This window comes from Chlamydotis macqueenii, chromosome 20 (assembly GCF_036417535.1).
Source record: "Chlamydotis macqueenii isolate bChlMac1 chromosome 20, bChlMac1.mat, whole genome shotgun sequence".
NCBI classification, from domain to species: domain Eukaryota; kingdom Metazoa; phylum Chordata; class Aves; order Otidiformes; family Otididae; genus Chlamydotis; species Chlamydotis macqueenii.
The window spans coordinates 5,849,968-5,870,903 of NC_141575.1; the positions used below are offsets into that span (position 1 = coordinate 5,849,968).

Here is a 20,936-nt window from a genome sequence, read left to right on the forward strand (position 1 = left end):
TTTCACTGCAAGCTCTCTCCTGCCCAACACGACGGCAGGAAGCTAAATGTCATCAAAACACGGCACAATGCCCTCAAGTCCCTGCCTCCTTTGCCGCTGTAGCTAATCCATTCCTGCTCTATTCACCTCACCTCTGCCGAGGCTAAAAGCCAACTGTCATTACTTAAATACTAGTTAAGGCATATGTCATTCTTTCTGAAATAAGCAGACAGAAAAACTAAATACAACTGCTTTGATACGTCAGTGCATTAACTCAGAAGCATCACAACAATTCAGAGCGATAAAGCTCATCTATTCCTGGCTCTGATCCGAGTACTGCCATTACCCGACACGTAGCTCATGCTCTATGACAAACTGAGACTGCTGCCGATGCTCTGGTTTCATAACAGTCTTGGGGTTGTACTGGTTCTCGAGAGGAAGGCCAGATGACTCCTTGTCCACCTCCTCAGCACGGAGAGATTCAACAGCTAAGACAGCCAAGGGGCCTTCATGGAATTGAAGGTGCTTGTCTGAGCAAAACAAGGTGCACCAGCCTGCTCCGTGACAGGTTCAGATACAGACAAATCCTGCTGCTTCACTTTATTCATCAGACACTTCAGATACATGGCTGGAAGCAGCGACTGTCATTACCACATTCAGAGACCTTCCATTTTATCACATGGCACTCACAGAAATCCGGCATGACGAAATGACTGTTCTGCTTGTCCCTGATAAACTGTCCTTTAAACGGATTCTCTATAAAAAGAATCCACAAATGAACCTGCCTTTTCTCAGCCAGCTGCTTGTTATAACAAGCTTAGCTGACAGCTCTGCATGAAGAGCCTCTCTTACATATTGTGAACAAGGGCCTGGAGAGTACAATTATGAGTGAGAGCACCACAAAGAAAACAACCACAAGCGCTTACAGCTTATTCCTATGCTGCATTCACCAGCCACTAAATACCTGCAATTACAGAAAACTCCGAAGCCTCACTGTCAGGCAGCAAGAATCCGACCATCCTGAGAGGGAAAGATCGCAAGCTCCAGCACGGAGAGTGTCACCAGACCTACCTTTGCCTATAACGAGGCCACACTTATCGGCTGGCACGGTGTAGGTTATTTCCTGCATGCCCCCAGGTGTTCCAACACTCCAGTCCCCACGGCCACGACCTCTTCCTCGGGCAACAGCCAAACTTCCAAAGCCATCTCGTTCCTTGGAAGGCAAAAAAATATGTATCAGTGGTTTTTTGCTGGCCCCAAAGTACATTAAAAATAAAATAAAGCAAGGTAAGTTAAACTGCATTATAATCAATGGCGCTGAATATTCTTGGACTTCAGTTTCACATTCAAGATTTTGAAGCACTTAAAAAGAAATGCCAAATAACATAGGTTATAGTTGCCTTCCTGACTCAGGAAAATATTTATATTTTTAAAACGCATGCCTTTATAACTGCTGAAATAAACCTATAAAAAAAGCATCAACTACTAAGGGACTTTTAGCTTGTGACGAGGGCTTTCCTTAGAGCAACCAACAGATCTTGGCACTGACACACACAGAAGTTCTTCCAAACCCTTTCAAGAGTCATTCTTTAAGCAACTGCTGGAATTACTCAGCTGAAATGCACATTTTCCAAAACTTATAAAGGAAGCTTTTAAGTTCAAAGACACTCAAAGGACATACCTATTTTGAGTAACTCATTTCTCCAAAAGCAAAGGGCATGGGCAGTCAGAGACTATCATAACAGACCTCATCATTTAAGTGGATGATTTAAAAAAATTACGAAATCAAGTATTCAAATCAGATCTTCGGGCAAGGAGAGATATCAAGACCTACCCTTGATGGAGAAATTATACTCAGGTATCTGGTCTGGAATGGTCTAACACCTTTACTTCTCAAAATACAAAAGGAATATACAACCTCCTTTGTGAGTCTGTCCTATTACTTCACCCATCTTTGTACTCCTTGCTCTTGGGCAACGCAATATGTTGGTGTCTTTCTTAGAGCACAGTGACTGCAGAGGCGAGCGATCATTGCCTTCCCCTGCCTCCCACAGCCGCTACGCCAGAGCACGCATCACCAAGCACTGTCAACGCTCTGCTATCTAAGGGTTACTCAGCCCTACTGAGTAGGACTCTAGTCCTACTGTCACTGTCTCACACTAGTACTGGACTCCATTTCACCAGATCACTACTGCCAAATAACTTACGAACAACTAAACATGAGGGGTAAACGTGGAGCTACAATGAGGTCTCATAATACTGCCTGAGAATAGGAGACTTTCCCATAGCTCAGTTAGCCCATATCACATTAAAAAAAAAAAAACAACTAAACAACAAAAACTAGCAGCTCTGTCCTGGGCAGCAGCATGTGTGGTCTACCAGAGGGAAAATTTAACACTGCTGTTCTTCCAGTGGTGGCATCCATCCACACAGCTGTGTGCACACACTGCATTCTCGTATAAGCACCTTGCTCCCAGCAGCCTCCAGAACCCACCTGTGCTGTGAGAATGAGCTCACTGATGATGTGTGCTGCGTGTTGACACCTCTCGGGAAGCCCCATGACCTGTGCGACTCTTTCAGAACTAATCCCATCATCTGTGAAGAGAAGTGGCAAAGACAAAATTAAAAGGAGAAAACATCCACCCACCAACAAAAGCTTCCTTCTAGCACCACTACTGCTAGCAGCATTTTCACATAACTACCCCAAGAGCTACTTCTTCCCTCCACCTTCAGTCCGTCCTCCACGTACTGAAAGAAGACAAAACCCAACCCACATTGCAGAGGGAACAACATTCAACAGGCAACGCTTTCAAATGTCAAAAAAACAATCGAAGAGACTGATATTATTTTAAGAGGACAAAGGCAGCTTTGATAGGTGATCAGACAGCCAAGGACCCAGAGAAAGTTACTTAGAATTAATCAACTCCTGATCCCCAAAGGCTTTAATGTCCTGGAGAATTCTTTAAACAGGAAATAAAAGGGGTTTTGTTATTGTTATTTTGTTTTTCCATATAATTACCACTCAAGACATGACTGTTGTGACATCTAATGTTTGCAAATGAGGTGTATATAATCTTACGCTCTGAAAAACAGAAAGTGCACAGGGAAGCAGCACATAACATTTAAACGGGTTTCAGTAAGAGACACAATGCACCTTTAAATTAGGAAAGCCTAGCTGCTGTAACCTCAGATTAGATTCACTTTAGTAATCCCGAACTGGAACACTGGTCAGAAAGTTAACAGCTCTCCATCCTCACACAAACCTGGTTTAAATTGAATCCTAACTCCAGCATCATTCTGAATCTTTTTGATCATTTCTCCATTTCTTCCTATCACAATTCCAACAGCAAACCTGGGCACAGAGACCTGATGGGAAAGGCAAAGCAGTATGAAAGCTCAAAGAACTAAACTGAATTACTCTGATTTTACAAGGGGATGCTCTTAACTATGAGGACAGGCCACGTTAAGCAGCTCCAGGCTACAGAAACACATCCCTTAAGAAAAACAAACATGTGGTCACAAATTCCTTCCCCACTAAATGAAGTCTGCACTAGAAGAATGCAGCACAATTAGGAAAGTGCCATCTGGGAGTCCAGGAGAACTCCTCTTTGCAGCCAGACTCACTCTTCTGGCAACAGAACACAATGCATTTAAAAATAATCTTAGAGGTTACACATCCAGTCTGATGACTTCCACCCACTACCCATCCCACAGGGAGGTTAGCAGAGTACTCGTGAAGAAAACATACCTCTATGCTGCCTCCTCCCATTCTAGAACTGAAATCATTGCGTACGCCTCGGAAGTCTGCCTGATCTTTCTCTCGGATGATCTCCAGTACCATTTCCCTCGCTTGCTACATGGGGAAAGAAGTTACAGTTAGCTTAAAATTACTCTGCTTGCCAACTTGGTGTTAGGGCCTCAACAGTGGCTAACGGTCAGGCTTCACACAAAGTGATCTCCATCCGCTTAACAGAAACAGCATTTCTGATCGAGAGTTTCTTTCACCATAGTCAATGGAGATCTGTTCTCAATGGCATCTTCCATGTCTGACAAAACCTGCCAAGTGTGGAAAGCGGCAGTTTCTCATGGGCAACTGCTTCCTTACCTATTTCAAAAAGGCCTTTTAGCTTTTAAAATGTCTTTGATGGTTTTTTTTTTTGTTTGGTTGGTTTTTATATTAAAGGAAGGGAAGGCCCTTTCCTACTGGGTAGAACTGAAACCAATATAGCAAGGTAGAAGCTGTGGCATATAGCAGAAAGCATGTCCACTCAGAGCTAGAGAGCATGTACCAAGGAGGGAAGGTGGGCAGTAGTGAGCTTACTGACACTCAGAAAAGTTCAGCCCAGGTCTGCAGCAATGCAACAAGACATTTTCTGAAACAAATGAATATTCTTCCTACCTACTTGCAGCCCTCAAGGCCATTCACAAGCTTGCATGCAGCCCAGCTAGTAAAAGTGGACCTTGGAAATAAGCCAACAGTAGTCACCATTAAAAAAAGCCTACATGTGAAACCCAAAGCTTTTGTTCCCATATATTACCAGTCAAGTCTTGGACATTTTGGTTCTATTTCCAAGTTTGAGGGACACCGGTGAATCTGACTCCTTTCACACTTTTACATATTTTCCATGCCCCCATGGTATTTTTTACAGAAGCAAACAACTCAAGACATATCAGAGATGTCAAGACAGAAATAAGGGCATAGAGATTTCATAGGGATTTTAGAGAGTTAAGAAACACTGTCGCAGCATCCAGAGAATCCCACCAAACCCAAGGATTCATCCAGCTTCTTAAGAGCTTTCTAAGTACTCAACGTTTCTAAGTGCCCCAAAGATCTTGCAGCCTACACAGCCTCCACAATTGCTTGGCATGATTTATGGCATGGAAGATGTGACAACAGCAAATTTTGCAAGGCAGAAGAAACCACCTGAGAAGTAGCAGCACTTGAAGTATGACTTGGTTAAAAGTAGTTAAGACTGCCATTAAACTTCTTTTTCCATATCTATACACCTCCACAATAAGAATTTTGAAAAGAAAACAAAAACACACACCCCAACATTGAAATCCAAAAGCCCACTTGCAGTCAGAGTTTTGAAAAATACAACCCAAACATACTATCCCTGAGCATCACCAACTGTTGTAGCAATTTATGATTAGGGAGATCCTATGAAACGGAACTATTTTTATTACAGACAGGAATGTTAAGCTAGATTTAAGTACTTAGCAAGGTATGAAAAGCACTTGCTGAGAAGTGGAACATGCCACAGCTAAACTTTAATTCTTTAATTCAAGCATTCTCATCACGCTACAATCTTCTAGCCTCCGGTTGATCGTGGGTTTTTGCTTTGAACCGCAGGTATGAACCTATCTGTAGAAATCTGACACAAGGAGATTCAGGTACCAATATTAAGCAAACCCCTTGGTTTCAGGAGTTGTCATGGGATTTTATTTCATTTTTTTTTTAAATTACCTGCGTCAATTGGCTGTCTGAGATAATGAACCTTCCACAAAACTTTCTCAAATGTGCAGTTAAGTTAGCCACTAAGTACCCAAGCAACATATAGCTATGATTTTTGCTTCACAGACTGGAACGCGTTTCAAAGCCACTTTCTTCAAACCCTCCTCATCTCTTCTCCTACCCACGTCTAATATCTACGTGGAGTGAGAGCTCCTAGGTTACACTATAAGCAAGCCAAGGTGTTTTAATTTGCTCTGCTCAAACTTCAGTCTTACAAAACAAACCAACCCAGCAAGGATCATTACATTTACAGTTGGATTCTACCCCATTAGATGCTCACAAATACGCTAAACTTAAAATTCCTCCTCAGTTCTACAGGGCAAGTGCTTACTTTTACTACATACCTGTACTTTAAATGCATCTCCAGTAATACGGAGAGGTTTATCTGCTCCAGTAGGCAACGGACCGTCTTGGATCATAATCATTTTCACACCTGTTCGTTCCTGAAGAAAAAGCACAGAGCATTTTGCTAAGCAGAGTCCCTAAAACAAGGGACTATATTTTGGTTACTAAACATTACATAGGTCAAATCAGCAGCCTTACAGAATGCTACTTCAGCTCTTCCTGCGTACTTATAGCACGTATTCAGTGTAGTCCTAGAGTGTAAAGGACTGCCAGGAAGTGTGCTACTCCTGAAGTTCTCAAACAGCTGAATCCCTTGCAAAAAGAGAACCCTTTTACCTCAGCAACTGTTTTTTCAGCCCTTTCCAAAATCTGTAGCCTTCTGCATATGATAGTTATTAAGTGACCAGCCTTTAAACTATTAGATGACAGAAGTCTAATCAGGGCACTGAAAAAACTAAATTAAGTGCTTTTCTGAAATCCTCTGTTCTTTAAAAAACTTGTACCAGACGGAGGAATAAAGACTGTCTAGGAACACAGATTTATATGCAATACAACACTTTTAATTAGAAAGGGGTGGGATGAGAAAAAAAAGGAAGACATACACCAGCTTTATCACAGATCAGCAACAAGAGAGAAGGACAGCACTCTACAACAGTATGGCTGGCATTAAAAACTATTGCAGCAGTAGACTAGAGACAGCCTTTTCTTGGCTACAAGGATCCCCTCCTAAACAGCACGCACCAAATGTTATCTAAAGCACACTGAGTTTCTTTCACAGTTCTGGCAAAAGTCCACTACATGCGTAGCTGGGGCCAAACTGATTTCTTTTTTAACACAAGATTGGATTTGTGTCCAGCTCTCTGAAGGCAGAAGAGTAGTCCCTGCTGTAGAAGGTTAGAGCATTTAAGGCTCTCCATGTCAGCACGCTCTTGTTGATCTAGAGAAGCTGCAGTAGGGAAGAGAGCCCTAAAGTAAATGCATCTTGCGCACCTGCAACTGTTTTATTGTTTCACCTCCTTTGCCGATGACTAGACCCACTTTGGATGCCGGGATCAAAATCTCCTGAATCGTACTGTTGCCATCAACATCGTTGTGAAAACCAGGTCCGTTCCGACAGCGATCTACAATCTGCCCCAGTAGCCGTTTTGCTTGTCTTTGGAAAAGAATCGAGGGAAACAACCATTAGACAACATTTTCCATGTGACCAAGAGACCAGGAGCCATCGGAATGGGAAGCGATCGGGGAGAGGAGAAGAAGTGAAAAGATGAAGGAAACCACAGTTAGCACAATGTTTGCTTTTTAAAAAACTCTTTGATGTATATTTTCCCCTATCATGACTACTTATAAGCAGTTCGATTTTTGAAAGGGGAAGAGAGAAGGAAGAGCAGCAGCATGCTCGGACCTCTGTGCAAGTTAAGGACAACAGCTGAGCTATAGCATCTGGGGTGTTTATTTTGGATGAAAATGCTCTATGTTCTAAACTTTTCTGAACTTTTAAAACATATATACAATATTTGATAAAACTCAAGCTCTGTTCTACTTCCTGGTCAAGACAAAAAACACATGCTGCTCTGATACTAACACAGCACACTGGTTAACCACTCTCTGATCAGTCACAGGCAACTGCCCTGCTCTTCTCTGCCTGCTCTTACCAGCAGCACCAGAACACTGTTCTAACACAGCCTCTGCCCCAAGCAGTAGGTGCTGAAGCTACACCACGAAGCAAGGCAAGGATACTGCAGCAGCAACCAGTGAAAGACTGGGTTCTTCTACTCCTGGTGAGAAGAGACAAGAAGCATTTGGGAGATTAAAGACACCTTCTCTAAAATCTTAAGCATGTCAGAAGTAGCTAACAGGGCTTCCCTTCATCTTGAAGACTTCTGATAGCAGCACATCCCTTTCCTGCCCTTCTCCCACAACCCTTCTCAAAATAGGCAGAAGAAAGTAATCAGTCCCTTGTTCAGTTTAAAGCAGCATCTTCCCCTCTCTCCACTTCATGTCAGCTCACTAGGAAGCCATATCAAGCCACATCAGGCACCCTAGGAGGACTGTCTTCTCTCTGGTGATTTGAAGAAACTGTACAAAGTCAACCCTTGCGAGCAGACATTCACTCAAAACAGCTCAGGGGTGGTGATCTGAAGCTGCACACAGATCAGAGTGCTGCTTTCTCTTGACTTTCCTCACAAAACAAGGCAAAAGGTGGAATTTCTGGAAGCCCACTTCAAATATTCTGGAAGAGTCTTAAGAGGTTTTATTCATCTACCTTCATATTTTGCATAAAGTTCTTTTAGTGACTACAACAGTTACTATACAACGTATTTCAGATGAGAAGGGGTCATTTGGAAATCAACCCTATTTAGTTTGCTACTGGATATAACTAATGGAAACACTCCTCACAAAGTCCTTCACAAAGAAATCTGACATCTAGATTGGTTTCCTTACTTACTTTTCTTTTCTACAAGTAGCCTGAAAAAATAGTTCAAACAACCAACTTGACAAGAACTTTAGCACAAAAATAAATTAAATTTTGCCACAAAAATAAATTAAAGTTTGCCATGTCCTGAACACCTTGTTCTGCTGCACAAATTGAGTATTCTTACTTCTCTTTTTTTAGTTTATTTATATTTTATTTAATGACAGCCTTGGACACAACTACATTTAAATGCTTATTTCAGAACCATGAAATCTTAACTACACCTCTCCCCCATTTTTCCCCAACTGCATCTCATTAGGCATTCCAGCTTTTAATATTTTGCCCTTGTTATGAAATATCTTTTGCTAAAGGGGGACAAAGCACTTCAATATCAGCAAGAACACATTGCCTGCCCTATAATGTGAGCTTGCCAATTTTACTTACTCTGGCTCACTGCTTGCAGTATTATGGTAGAATAAAGAGATTTAAGTACCCTTAGATCTCTTAGGAATGGAAGAATGATGAGTGTCTTCTCTTTAGAGAGACAGTCTTTGCGCCCATGTATTTTCACTATCAAATGCAACTCAAAGATTTCCAGATGGATTTTAAAAAACCCACCTACCCAAAGGCTGGGGAGAGAAAGAGCAGCTCCATATGTTAAGTGTGTTCCTGTAAGCCTGAGGATCCTGGATCCAGTTCCAGCAGGAGGTCCTCAACTGGTTTGTGAGAGTCTCAAACTCAGCTCCTGGGAAGGGGGAGGGAGGAAACACTGTCCCTAAAGTTTCTATAGGTCTAAAAAGTAGAAATCCCTGCTAGCTGGCCACGTGTCTCTACCATGCAGGGATCAGAATTCAAGACTTTGGTTCAGTTCTTTGCCTCTCGTTGGCAGCGATGCAAGGCAAGCGCACCCATGGGCCTCATGCTGCTCTGCAACAATATCAACACCTCCAGATTATTCCGGAGTGGCACCGACAGGCTTTGGAGGCCTCATGCAGCCCTTCTTCAGCTGGGAGGATGGTCATCTCAATAGGAGTAGGGAAGCAAAGGGGAGAAGAGAAGTAGCCCTTCAACAGCTTAGCTCAGTATCCTGGAAATCTGCAGTTAGAAAACTGCATCCTAGGTGCCCTAAGAGCAACCTTGCCCTGCGGAGCGGAATTCCACGGAAATTTCTGCAGAGGGTTCAAACCGCAACTGGAAAAAAGCCTTTGAGGTGCACAGTTCAAAGCATCAGACCAAGAGGTTCTATGCTCCAGAGACCCTCAGGTTTCTCTAGGCCAACATTTGCTGGTGTGGCTAACCAAGTAGCACCACTGACAGAGCACAGCATTAGGGAGAAGAGAGAGAAGGAGAAAGGAGAGAAATTAAATCAGAACTCACTCAATGCTCTCTGGCGTCCCAGTGAGTACACAGGGCCTCTCAGGCATCCCACCACTGTCTACAAAGAAAACAAGAAGGAAACTCTTTAGATATGGGATTAGAAAAAATAAAGCAGCTGTTTCAGTAACTACCAAGCACTAATGGAAGCACCACCCCCACTGCACGTTAATGAATTCAAAGACATCCAGAGTCAACATATTTTAAATTATTTGCTGGATGTCTGCATTCTTGTAAAGCTTTCCCCACCAATTAAAGGAAGGGCTAAGTATTTAGATTACGTTGATCAACAGTTTCCTGTACAGCACTGCAGTACAGTCTTCCCCAAAGTAAACAGGCACGAGCACAAAGCAAATGGATGATCCCATTTTTTCAACGCGAGTTGTACGAAGAGCTGCTGCCACCCTCCAGAAACGTCTCCTGCCAGGAGTTGGAGCTGACCAGACTAATCAGAGACAAACCGTGTGAGCCGAGCAACATGGTTTCATTCCCCAAACCCGTCTCCTATGCTAGTTGGGAGGTCCCCTGCATGCTAGCCTAGTATATCAGTTGTTAACAGTGACAAGATGTCATAAGCATGGCAAGGCACCTGACCTAACGGAGACAACATCCTTCGACATGAAAGTCTGTCCACCCGCCATACAAAGAGGCTCTTACCTGGAGCAATTTGAATTTTGCAGCCAGACTCTGCCTGAATCCGTGAGATCTGTTCACCTCCCCTGCCGATTACTGAAATGAGTTCAACAAGCGTCAGAACATACCATTTTCCCAAGTAACTGCAGAGCACCTTCCCCCTTTTACTCTGCTGCAGCAATCTATAAAAGAACAGTTTGACTCCAGGATTGCAGAAGAGGCACCTACAGCGTGACCAAACTCATCATAGCAGAAAAACATTAAGATTCTGCTGAAAGCTATTCTATTTGCTCGGAAAAAAAAAAACCAAGCCAGTCAAAAAAGCCTGTCTTGCACTGGAATGGAAATACGTACCATGCAAGAAATAAGACGCTAGTTTGAGTGCTGCTAGAGGAGTCATTTAAGTATAACTTGCTCAGCCAGAGACAATAAACCAGCTATTTGGGGTCCTAAAAAAGGCAAAAACTTTTGCTTTTATTTCTTTAAAATTCATGTTTTACTACCTCTTTCCAAAGTATACGCTATTTCACTGGTCTGCAGTCAGACAGAACTGCTACGTACCAAAGGGCTCTATCAAATCTTAAGCAAAAACAAATACTCATCTCCCTTAACTCTTGGAGCCAGCACATCGTTGTTTCATGAGAGATACTGGGGACAGACTATGTGCCAATCACCATTCATACCCTTTCCAGACTACAAAAAGAGCAAAACTGTCAAGTCTAACAGGTATGCCTGGCTCAAGATGCTCCCATAGAAGCATCACTCAGCTGTGGGCTTGCCACCTTCCGGCACCTGTCTGCCCCTGAACCAGGACTAGATTTAACACACAGATGATGCACCAATAGAGCACACAGCCTCCCCTCTCACAGAGCTACAGCATCCCTCTGACATCCTCCCACACATGTGGTACCAGGGGAAGAGATCTGGCAGGAGAGGGAGCATTTCCTTCACAGGAATCAGAGTTACAGTTTTATAGTGTCTTTACAATCGGGACAAAACTTCACGCACTATGGGGTAATTACCATCGCCTGTTATTTTCCTTTTTACTCTCCATACATCAAATTGGAAGAGAGACACAATGATCTAGTAGTGGAGGATTCAATGCAATCACTGTAGTAACACAACAGCAGGAGGTGCCATTGAAAAGAAGAGTAATGATCATCAAGAGGAAGAGAGAAATTAGGATCAAGCTTGCAAAAGAACAGAATCAGGAATGCAAATCCAGGAGAAATTCTCATCTGAGCAATGCATGCTGGTTGTGTTTCCAACCAGCAAATGTATGAGGGATTTAAAATTCTGTTTAACTTGCCTTGAGTCAACTCTTATTTTAACATTTAAATGTTGTTTTCCTCCCCCAACTCTCACAGTTTTGCATACTCAAAGGAAGTAAAATATTTCAGTGTGGTGAAATAAATTCACTTTCAACTTGTTTATGTACTGTGCCAGGGGGAATTTAAAGGAGAGTGCCACTAAAACCCTCACTAACTTGTACCACAGAGTCTTGTTCTTATTACTGGGACAATAATAAGAGCTTTTCCATGCAGTTTGCATCTGGATTTTAAACACTGAACATCTGGTCCCCATGAAGACAGCATTTGACAAGGCTTATCCGTGGCTAGTAAGCACAAAAACTTGTGAGCATGTCAGAATAAATAGCATTCCTGCACTGAAGACACATCAAGAAACATATCAAAAGCATCCAAGGTACTTACTAAATCCAACCATTTTATCAGGCACTTTGAACTCTTCTGTTATTACAGCCCTAGAACAAAAAAAAAAAAAAAAAAGATATCAAATAGTCATTACAAAGAACAATTTGGAAGACAACTATGTCTGTGCCATGGAAACCAGGCACACCATAATGCTTTTGCACACACTGGTAAACACTACATCACAAACCCATTTGTTTTGAAAGAGACCTCTCATGGTCACCCAATTTCTCCTACACTGGATGCATTTCCAGTCTACCCTCCATTATCTTCAACGGAGCTGACAGAAGAATCTCTTCCTGTCATTCTTGCTGCAGACAGATTTAACAGAATAACGGCAAAGTTTCTTTAATACTTAGCCTAGATCTTCCAAGCCACAGTCCCTGCCTACTACTTTTGGATATGCTCTTGTCAAGAGACACTACCCAAAGCCAACGCTGATATGAATGTCCCGTACGATATTAATGTTGTTTGTTTTTTTTTCTGCCTGCCTATCCTTATCATTCTTTTCCTTGGAATTTATAAAAGCTGTCTTTAATTATCCTTTAAAGTCTTATTATCTCCAGACTTCCATATCTATTGCTCTTTGGACTTTCTCAATGTACCTTTGCCCCAAAAACAAGCGCCCAAAGCAATTTCCTAAGACCTGATCGTAGTCAAGTAGAAAGGAATTACCTTGCATGTTTTTTTTGCTTAGTCATTTCTATCTCATAGAAAATACAACACAAAAACCCCCAGAATTTGCAAACTCCATACATTTAGATCTGCATTATATAGAATTTGTTCAGTAATCTCAAAAGCAGTGAAACACCTGCATAGTAAGTTCAACGCAGCCTTTGTGGTGAGGTATTTTAAAGCCTTACTGGCTTTAGATCAGCTAGGGAAGGTATAAAACGCACACGAGGCTTCACCAGCTAACCTGCAGATAATGTACTCTCCACTGTCCTGAGGCTCACTAGCAGCGATGAAAAACCAAACAGTGCCATCCACACCTGCAGCAGAACAGACCCACCTGCTGCAGGGAGGTTCAGAAACAACAGTTGTTTTAACCTGGAATAAACCCAGCCTGTTACCAAGATGTCCTATCCTGCATCATTTGTTTACCACCCTGCACTGGAGGAACGGTTCCAAGATGGATGAAGCAGCTAACCCAGCTGAAACTCAAACCAACCACCAAAACCAGAAAGGAACCAATTCAGGCTTTTCAGCCTTATCAATTCCCTACAGGAACATCACTCCTGGCAGAAGAGAGGTGGCAGGCAGCAGCAGAGAAGACAACACTGCCCACCCTTCTCTGTGCTGCCCTTGCTGGGCTTGAACCTAACCGTTAAAAATTGAAAGTTCTACAGTCTTCATGTATATTGCTTGTCCTTTCTGCTGCGGCCCCCAACAAACACTGCTTATGATGGAAATGTGCTACAATTAGCCCGAAGGTGAATCCAGCTTTGGAAATGCTCTCCCCTTCCTATTCAAAGCAAGACAGACAACTCCTTAAGACCCAGATTGAAGAATAACTGAGAATTTTACTTTTGTATTAGATGCTGAGACATGTTGCATGACATCTCACACTAGCTTAAGTCTCCAACTCAAAATCATCTTTGATAAAGGAGTCATCCTAGGTCATATTACACCAACAAAACTAAATAATAACAACAACAATAATGATAATAAAATCATCATCATCCTCATGATTGTTTAATACTTCCAGCTTCTGTTAAAATGCCAGAGCTTTTTTAACTTTTTCTTTCTTCCCCCCCCCGCCAGGTCAGGGAAAGAGAATTTATGCTGCTTGGTCCTGCAGATTTATGGGAACCAAATCCAAGTTTTCCATCAACTCTTCTTTCTTCGTCACAACAAACAGCCTTAAAGAGTTAGCAGAAACCCCGGTCTAGAGAAAACCTAAGCTAACAGTTTTTCCACATTCTCAACCTCTGACTTCCTAACACTACTACAGATGGTGGATCAATAAACAATTAGAATTGATCAATAAATAATAAAACATAACCCACTGCTTACCTTTGATGTACCAGGGCCCCTAACTGGTTACCTACTGTGGCAGAGAGAGAAAAAAGGAAAAAAAATCAAAGCATTAGCACGGATAAACTAACTTCATCCCTATAGAAAAAGAGTTCTTACCATTTCATCAAAAAAGAAAGAAAAGCAAAACAGTAATTTAGGTTCAGTGGCTGAAATGAATGCATTATGTGGTACAAAACAGGAGGGGATTTCTTGATCAACACACACCATAACCTAGTGTCCAGCTGAACACAGGATAGGGAATTGATCCGCGTCTCCTCATGCTGAGAGTCATGGGAGAAAATCCTGCCTGCCCAAATCCAAATCCCTGCAACTAACCTCCCCCCTTCCCAAATTAAGCCCAAAGTAGTAAAAAAGGGAAGAAGGGAGGGGAGAGAGGGGGGAGAAGATAAATTTAAAGCAAACTGGTACGTATTAAAAGCAAAAACAAAAGCTGAGTAGACTCAGAGGTTTAGTCTAGACAAAAAGCATTAAAGACCGCTTGCACCTACTTCTCTCTGTGTCTCTTATCTGTGCTCCATGGAGCCCACTCACACGGAGACCTGTTAAAGGAATAGGGCTGTTAAGTAACCTTGTGGCACCCAAACAGCATTAAAAAAACAAAAAAAACCAAACAAACAAAAAAAAAACCACACAACCGAACAAACCCAAAAAACCCACAACCAACCCCCAAACCAAACACATAGATTTTACTGAATACACACATTCCAGGCATATCTGCGATGTTAGCTGGTGGTCCACTTATGATCAGCACTTATCTCCCCAGCTGACAACCCTCCAACAGATTTCTCCCCCCTAACCTCAACAGATTAGATCTTTCTTCCACATGTTAATGGGCAAAATATCATTAGACCAACTCATGCAAAGTGGGAACACACGCCCCGCTGGGCTTCCTACTGGACTTCGCCTGCAGCAAACCTGCTAAAAACCAGACCATTTGGTCTTAACAACCAGTTGAAAGATTATATTGCGTGCCTGGAGGGCACAAGTAGCGAGACAAATGAAAATCGGCCAACATTTGAACTGTGATAATAAAGATGCTGTTTCAAACTACCTTGCAGCAACCTGCACATTCTTTGACCTGAAATAAATTGGCAATCAGCTGGGCAGGGTTAGAAAGCGGATGCATCCCACACTCTCCAAATCCGGCAGAAAAAATGCATAAAGTTTGTGGCCAAACACTTGACTCAAATAAAAGAGACAAAGAGAGCCAATAGTGTATTTCTGCTGCATGTCAATACCTTCATAATAGTTCAGGATCAAAATATCGACAGCATATATATTTTATTACTCTCTCCAGCTCCGTGATAAGACAACTGCTGCGCTATTGACTCTGGTAGATTTGTCTTTGCATATTCTCACCCCGAACAGAAAAAGCTCTAATTTGGTAACTATCAATACTGGAGTGGAAGAAGGTGGGTGATGTAATGGGGAATATTTGCTCTAGCTGATAAGCTACTACTGCAGAGCTGAGCAAATACAACCAAGCAAATGCAGAATCTTGCCATCTTGCCCCAAACTGTGCTCCGAATGTTTTTACTATATGCAAGAGGTCTGGTGGCTATTGCTGTAGAAAGGGATTGCCCTTGCTGTGGACCAGGCCGCTCATTATCCCAAGATGTCAGAAAGAGTGGTCTTAACACTCCAAGCCTGTATTTAAATATCCTCTTCGCATTTCAATCCACCAGAACAGCTCTGCTTGCAGCCTGTTCCACTGCAGTCGCTGCCCACAAATTATGAGACAGATACACATCCTATAATCAACTCCTGAAGTTCAGGCAAGGAACGGAAGGGCCTTCATTTTGTAACACAATCCTACACTTGCAAAAGACAACTTCTTAGGGAAAAACTGTACGAGCACAAGAAGTTAAATCAGTCATGGAAATAATCCTTTAGATGGACACAACAATGTCTCCAACCTCTTCCAAGTACTATACAAACGCAGTAAGCCATTCAGCACCCCAAACAGGTATCAGCCTTACTGTATATTTATTGTACAAATTAGCTTTAAAAATTAAGTCCCAATAATTTATGTGCAAGATCATTCCTTTCACATTTCACAAATATCCTCTCCATGAGCTGAGACAGAAGGCCAATAGAGAGAACTGGGAGTGATTTACTTGAAGTCAGTTATGATTTCTCTCTTTTTTTGAGGGGAAAAAAATAATGACTTGGCTCTGGGTTCCAACAATCTAAAAGGTCCACTCCTTCTCCAACACGCCCATTTTGCTCTGAAAGACAAGGACTAATAGAGAGGCAGGGCTAGGGCAGACCGCGCTCCTTGCAGTACCGAAAGCTGACGTTCTGCTCCACCATCTCCCGCTTCACTCCAGGAACGGGGCTGAACTCTGACAAGCCACGTACGTATTTCCCCCTTTTACATCTATTGAGTACAATTTAACTGTAACTGCAGTCATTTTACTGCAAATACGGAAAAATACTAAATAAAATCAGCACAATTTCCTATTAATGGCACCTGCTGGTTGATAACTCTTCACTCTGCTTTAGGCTTCACCTTAACTGAGTCCTACCTAACAGACACTCAAAATAAATGCGTATTTTTTTTCCACCCCATAAAACAGAGCAGTGCCTCCCACTAAATTAATGTGCATGATGGGAATATACAATCTGGTCAAGAATATCTTCACGGCTAAAATAAAATCAGAGCGGTGCATCTCCCGGAAAGCAGCAGAACAGGGTTGCATTTCACAGTTTTGAATCAAAATGGGCTCATCTTATATTTTGAAAGCTACAAGGAAGACACTATTTACCGTAATTCTTCATCATTAAATATTGCCAGGTTTTTCTTTAATTAAATGGTCAAAACATACTAATTTTCATGTCTGCCTTCACTGCAAATCTTTATAGGCTCCTCTCCCCTGCTTAAACTGCCTTATTTTAAAAATGGTGATCTGTAAAGCTGAGATTTTGAAGTGCACTGGCATTTTGTGTATTACACTAAACCTTTGCCAAGAGATCTGGATTTTTGCCCTGGTCCTACTGCTGCTACAGATGTGACAAGGAGCATTGCTAACTTTCACGTTCAGTAAAACAGGGAGAAGATCTCCTTCTGCCCATTGATATTTTCACTGAAAGCATGTTGGAGCAAAAGAATAAAATATTCTGTACAACAGGATCATGTTGTGTTTGAGGGCCTAGGCTTTGGTGACACCAAAACAAGCCATCTTCATATCTGGATGCACCACAAGCTTGGAGAAGGCAGAGGGTGGAGAGAGGGAGACGTGAGGCTTCTCCAAGGTCTCTCATCTTTGTTTCCCCAGACTCAAAGGATGCCCCAGCCTTCTGCTGCAACACTGCTGCTTAACCCTATGTATATCGCTGGAAACTTCTTCAGAGCAGTCCAAAACAGGACAAACAAAGGCTAATGTTCTGGTGTCCAGTCTCGACCCAGCAGACTAGATCCCCGCTTCCTTCGAACAAGGAGGCTGTTTCTTCAAGGCTTATTTCACATTAAATAAACTTATTAAATTGTGCTGGTAATTAGAGGGACCCATTAATTAGAACGGAGGCCAGGAGCAGCCGCTGGCCCTTAACAGGAGGACTGGGATCTATCCTCAGCAGCGAGCCACAAGTAAGATGCCAGCAGGTCTCTGCAGCTCAGAGTGAACCTCATCTCTAGCGCTCACCTACCTTGAGAAATATTAACTGCTGCAAGCGGCCACATAAATGCCGACTACGACTTACTGTGAGCAGTACAAATAAACCTGATCTCCTCCCGGCACTATAGCTACTTGCAGGATTACTTTAAAGTTGTTTCCAGAAAGGGAAATAAAGAAGACAGGGAAAAGAAAATAATCAGTCTCAAGCTTCATCTAATAGCAATAGGCCAGGTCAGCAGGGCTAATCCCAGCAGCTCTTCGTTTTAGATGAAGGTTACGTTAAGTGAATGGCAAAAGGCACTCACACATTCTGGTTTCCAGTACTATGACAAGTTTATTTTTCCTGGAAATGCTCTAAAAGCAGCTAGATTTGTTTTGACCAGCACACTGTCACCCTGTTCATAAGCTGACATCAATCAGCCACGCTAGCAGCTGTTTACAAAAACGGACAGGCAGAATTAGATTTTCCTGAAAGACAGACAGTTTTATTGTCACCTTAAATACTTCCTCTGGACCCATTTTTTCAGGACTATTAGGAACAGACGTAATTTTCTAACGGCTAGATGGGGATAAGGAAGCAGCGAGAACTGCACCCAGCCGTGAGCACGCAGTATGCACAGATAAACAATCAAGAGATTTACCGCCAGATTTGTTTCCAAGCTCTCCAGAGTAGCAGGATGTATCCAGACCCCTGCATTCTAAAATTTCTGGAGTATGCATAAGAGTATAAATAATTGCCTCTTGATAACCTCTCCAAACTGTGGGTGTGCAATCCCAATGCCTCGTTCGCAGCTGCCATCTTCCAGATGCCTAAAGCCACAGCTACACGATAGACTTTCAATGCCATGGTAGCAAGAGTAGGCAGCCTAAGACTGACTAAGGTATGGATCATACAACAAACAAATACAGAGCAAGAAGGACTCGCTGCTGCAGGAGTTCCTTTGCCAGCCTACGGTCCGGGGCAAGCGGCAAAAATGCAGCGCAAAAGAATTGTGCTGTTAGGCGGGGAACACACCACACAATTGTGTTTTGATACAAGATTTACTAACACCATAGTAAAAGCCAAGATGACCAAAGCTGACAGAAGAGACACTCCTCCAGCTCCTAACCTGACAATTTCAGTTTCTTCGTGAAATTCCAGCCCTTTAAAAATTACTTCTATCATTTGTCTTCTTCTCTAAGATCTCACAGATTAGAGTTTTTGGGAAGCAAGTTGGACAAAGCTGTAACACCTACAGATGTACATGAGCAATCCAAGGGTAGATACAGAGCTTGGAGCCACTTTACAAACAAGGCCTCGTGCTGAACAAGCACCCAGGGTGAGCAAACACCCACAGGTCTTCACATCAGCAGAACCACTGCTAACACAACACAAGAGCACAGCCGCTCTGGAAGGCTCTCCCAGGAATGATGCCTGCTCCGGGGAGTTATCCACCGCAACACCAGCAGTAACGCACATTTACAGCCCAGACCGCAACTGTATTGACATGGTTTGTGTTAACACAAACAAGGCTCAGCAAGTAATAGTAAAAGTTTAAGTACAAAGTCTAACTTGCGCTGTCATTAAGTGCTACGACCGTTTCACATGTTAAAAGTTCATAAAAACCCATTTTGTCAAGAGGTCAGGTTTCTCAGTTGAGTCTGAGGAATCACTGAAAGAAACAGTTAAGACTAATGTTATGAATGACTAGTTCCTAGAAGGCTACTTTTATTCTTTTTCCCATGTAGCTGCTTATCTAAACCATTCAGACACAGCTCAAAGTTATTCAGCACTCCTCAATGCTGAACAGCCTGCTTGACAGCCGAGCACCTTCTTACAGAAACCAACACATACCAGTAATACCAGGCCTCTGGCTTCTCACAGCCAGAGTGATGCTCCAGCCTGAGATGTAAGGTGCAGGGGTTCACCCAGATAAACCCTTCTTTCCTAAAACACCAAACCAAAGGAGTAGCAATCTCTCGCTGAAATAGCGAGAACAAAGAACAGAGAACAAAGTGGGCCGTGGCATGCGTTCAGACAACAGTCATGTTAGCAAGCCAGAGGCTCCACATGAAACGAACTTCTCCCCACGCTCTAGCATGTTTTTTTCAGAACGAGAAGCAGACGTGCAGTATTTTCAGCCGATGCCTCACACAGCTTTGTACCAGACAGAAAAAATTATTTTCAAAACGCAATGCTAGGCAGCAGCTTTGCTTATCTCCTCAGTACTCCTGTGAACATATCTGCGGGGAGAGAGTCACCCTGCAGGGCTACCTGTGTCAGTAGAGGAAATAGGAAAAGGAAGACAGCCACATTTCTTTTCATAACCAACCACAGGAAAAGGTGAGCTCTTTGCATGCACACAGCAACAGAAAATACAGTTCAAGCACTTCTTGTAACAGTGCACATCGTTAGACTTGTAAAAAAGAAAGCACCTGTTCTAGCATTTTTGTTGTACCTACCAAAGATAAGAAACTAATAACTTATTTTAAAACTGTAACACTTACATCATATTAACTCATTACAGTTACCAGATATGTAACACTCAGTAAATTATTATTTGGCTGTGGCCAACGTTAAATGCTTCAGAGATGTAAGAATTCTCAAAGAATAATCACAAAAAAAAAAAATCTATGCCTAATACAGGAAGTTTCCTTCCAACTTGCGTCAACCTACATCAATACTCTTTCTTCTTAAAATTCATGGACAAAGGAATCAGAACTCTCAACAGTGACTCAACCGCTGTGCTGTGACTGCTGCTACACAGGGAAAGCAGCACACGTAAGACCGTCCCTACACACTGCCTGCTCTCAGAAATAAGGGTCAGCAGGGAAGAACAGCTTTACTGTGCACACTGGTGCTCTATACATGGGCTCCAGCACAGTTCCAAAAAGCACATCCCCCTCCCTCCCTCCCGCCACCACAGAACAAGATTTAAATTACGGAGTTTGTTTGCTAATCCCCAAAGTTCAAGAACTAAGAAAGAATTGTTTCACATTAATATCAATGCCCAGGAGCCCAGTGCTATCTAGATAAGAGTAAACAGCACAGGGAATCTTGTATAAAATTTCTATACACAGAAAGATGCATTGATTTCTGTCCCTAAAGCAGACAACTGCCTCCACAGATGAATTTCAGGAGCTGCATCCACAAGATTGACTAATCAGAGCCAGCTTACCTCCATCATCCAGGGGCCGTTTCTGCACTCCATAACCGTAGACTGACGGGTCCACAAGTGTTGTAGAATTATTCAAGTGAGGAATATCTCCAATTTTAGCAGCAATCTATAAAAACAGAGGATAAAAACATGATTACCATACCTGAAGTTTCA

At 42.5% G+C, this 20,936-nt stretch overlaps 1 protein-coding gene across 3 annotated transcripts in view; it reads right to left on the bottom strand.

The window, feature by feature from the left end:
• FUBP3 (far upstream element binding protein 3) overlaps positions 1-20,936 on the bottom strand; it is a 40,693-nt gene that overhangs the window by 12,730 nt on the left and 7,027 nt on the right. For 2 of the 3 annotated variants that reach the window (XM_086763657.1, XM_086763655.1), the window contains exons 2-13: positions 20,784-20,889; positions 14,497-14,547; positions 13,985-14,018; positions 11,972-12,021; positions 10,284-10,355; positions 9,630-9,687; positions 6,830-6,992; positions 5,839-5,937; positions 3,728-3,832; positions 3,243-3,345; positions 2,474-2,574; positions 1,051-1,192 (exon numbers count right to left, since the gene is read on the bottom strand). In XM_086763657.1, coding sequence (XP_086619783.1) covers positions 1,051-1,192; positions 2,474-2,574; positions 3,243-3,345; positions 3,728-3,832; positions 5,839-5,937; positions 6,830-6,992; positions 9,630-9,687; positions 10,284-10,355; positions 11,972-12,021; positions 13,985-14,018; positions 14,497-14,547; positions 20,784-20,889 — 1,084 coding nt within the window. The remainder of the gene's footprint in view (positions 1-1,050; positions 1,193-2,473; positions 2,575-3,242; positions 3,346-3,727; positions 3,833-5,838; positions 5,938-6,829; positions 6,993-9,629; positions 9,688-10,283; positions 10,356-11,971; positions 12,022-13,984; positions 14,019-14,496; positions 14,548-20,783; positions 20,890-20,936) is intronic. The other variant, XM_086763656.1, reaches the window with a different exon arrangement.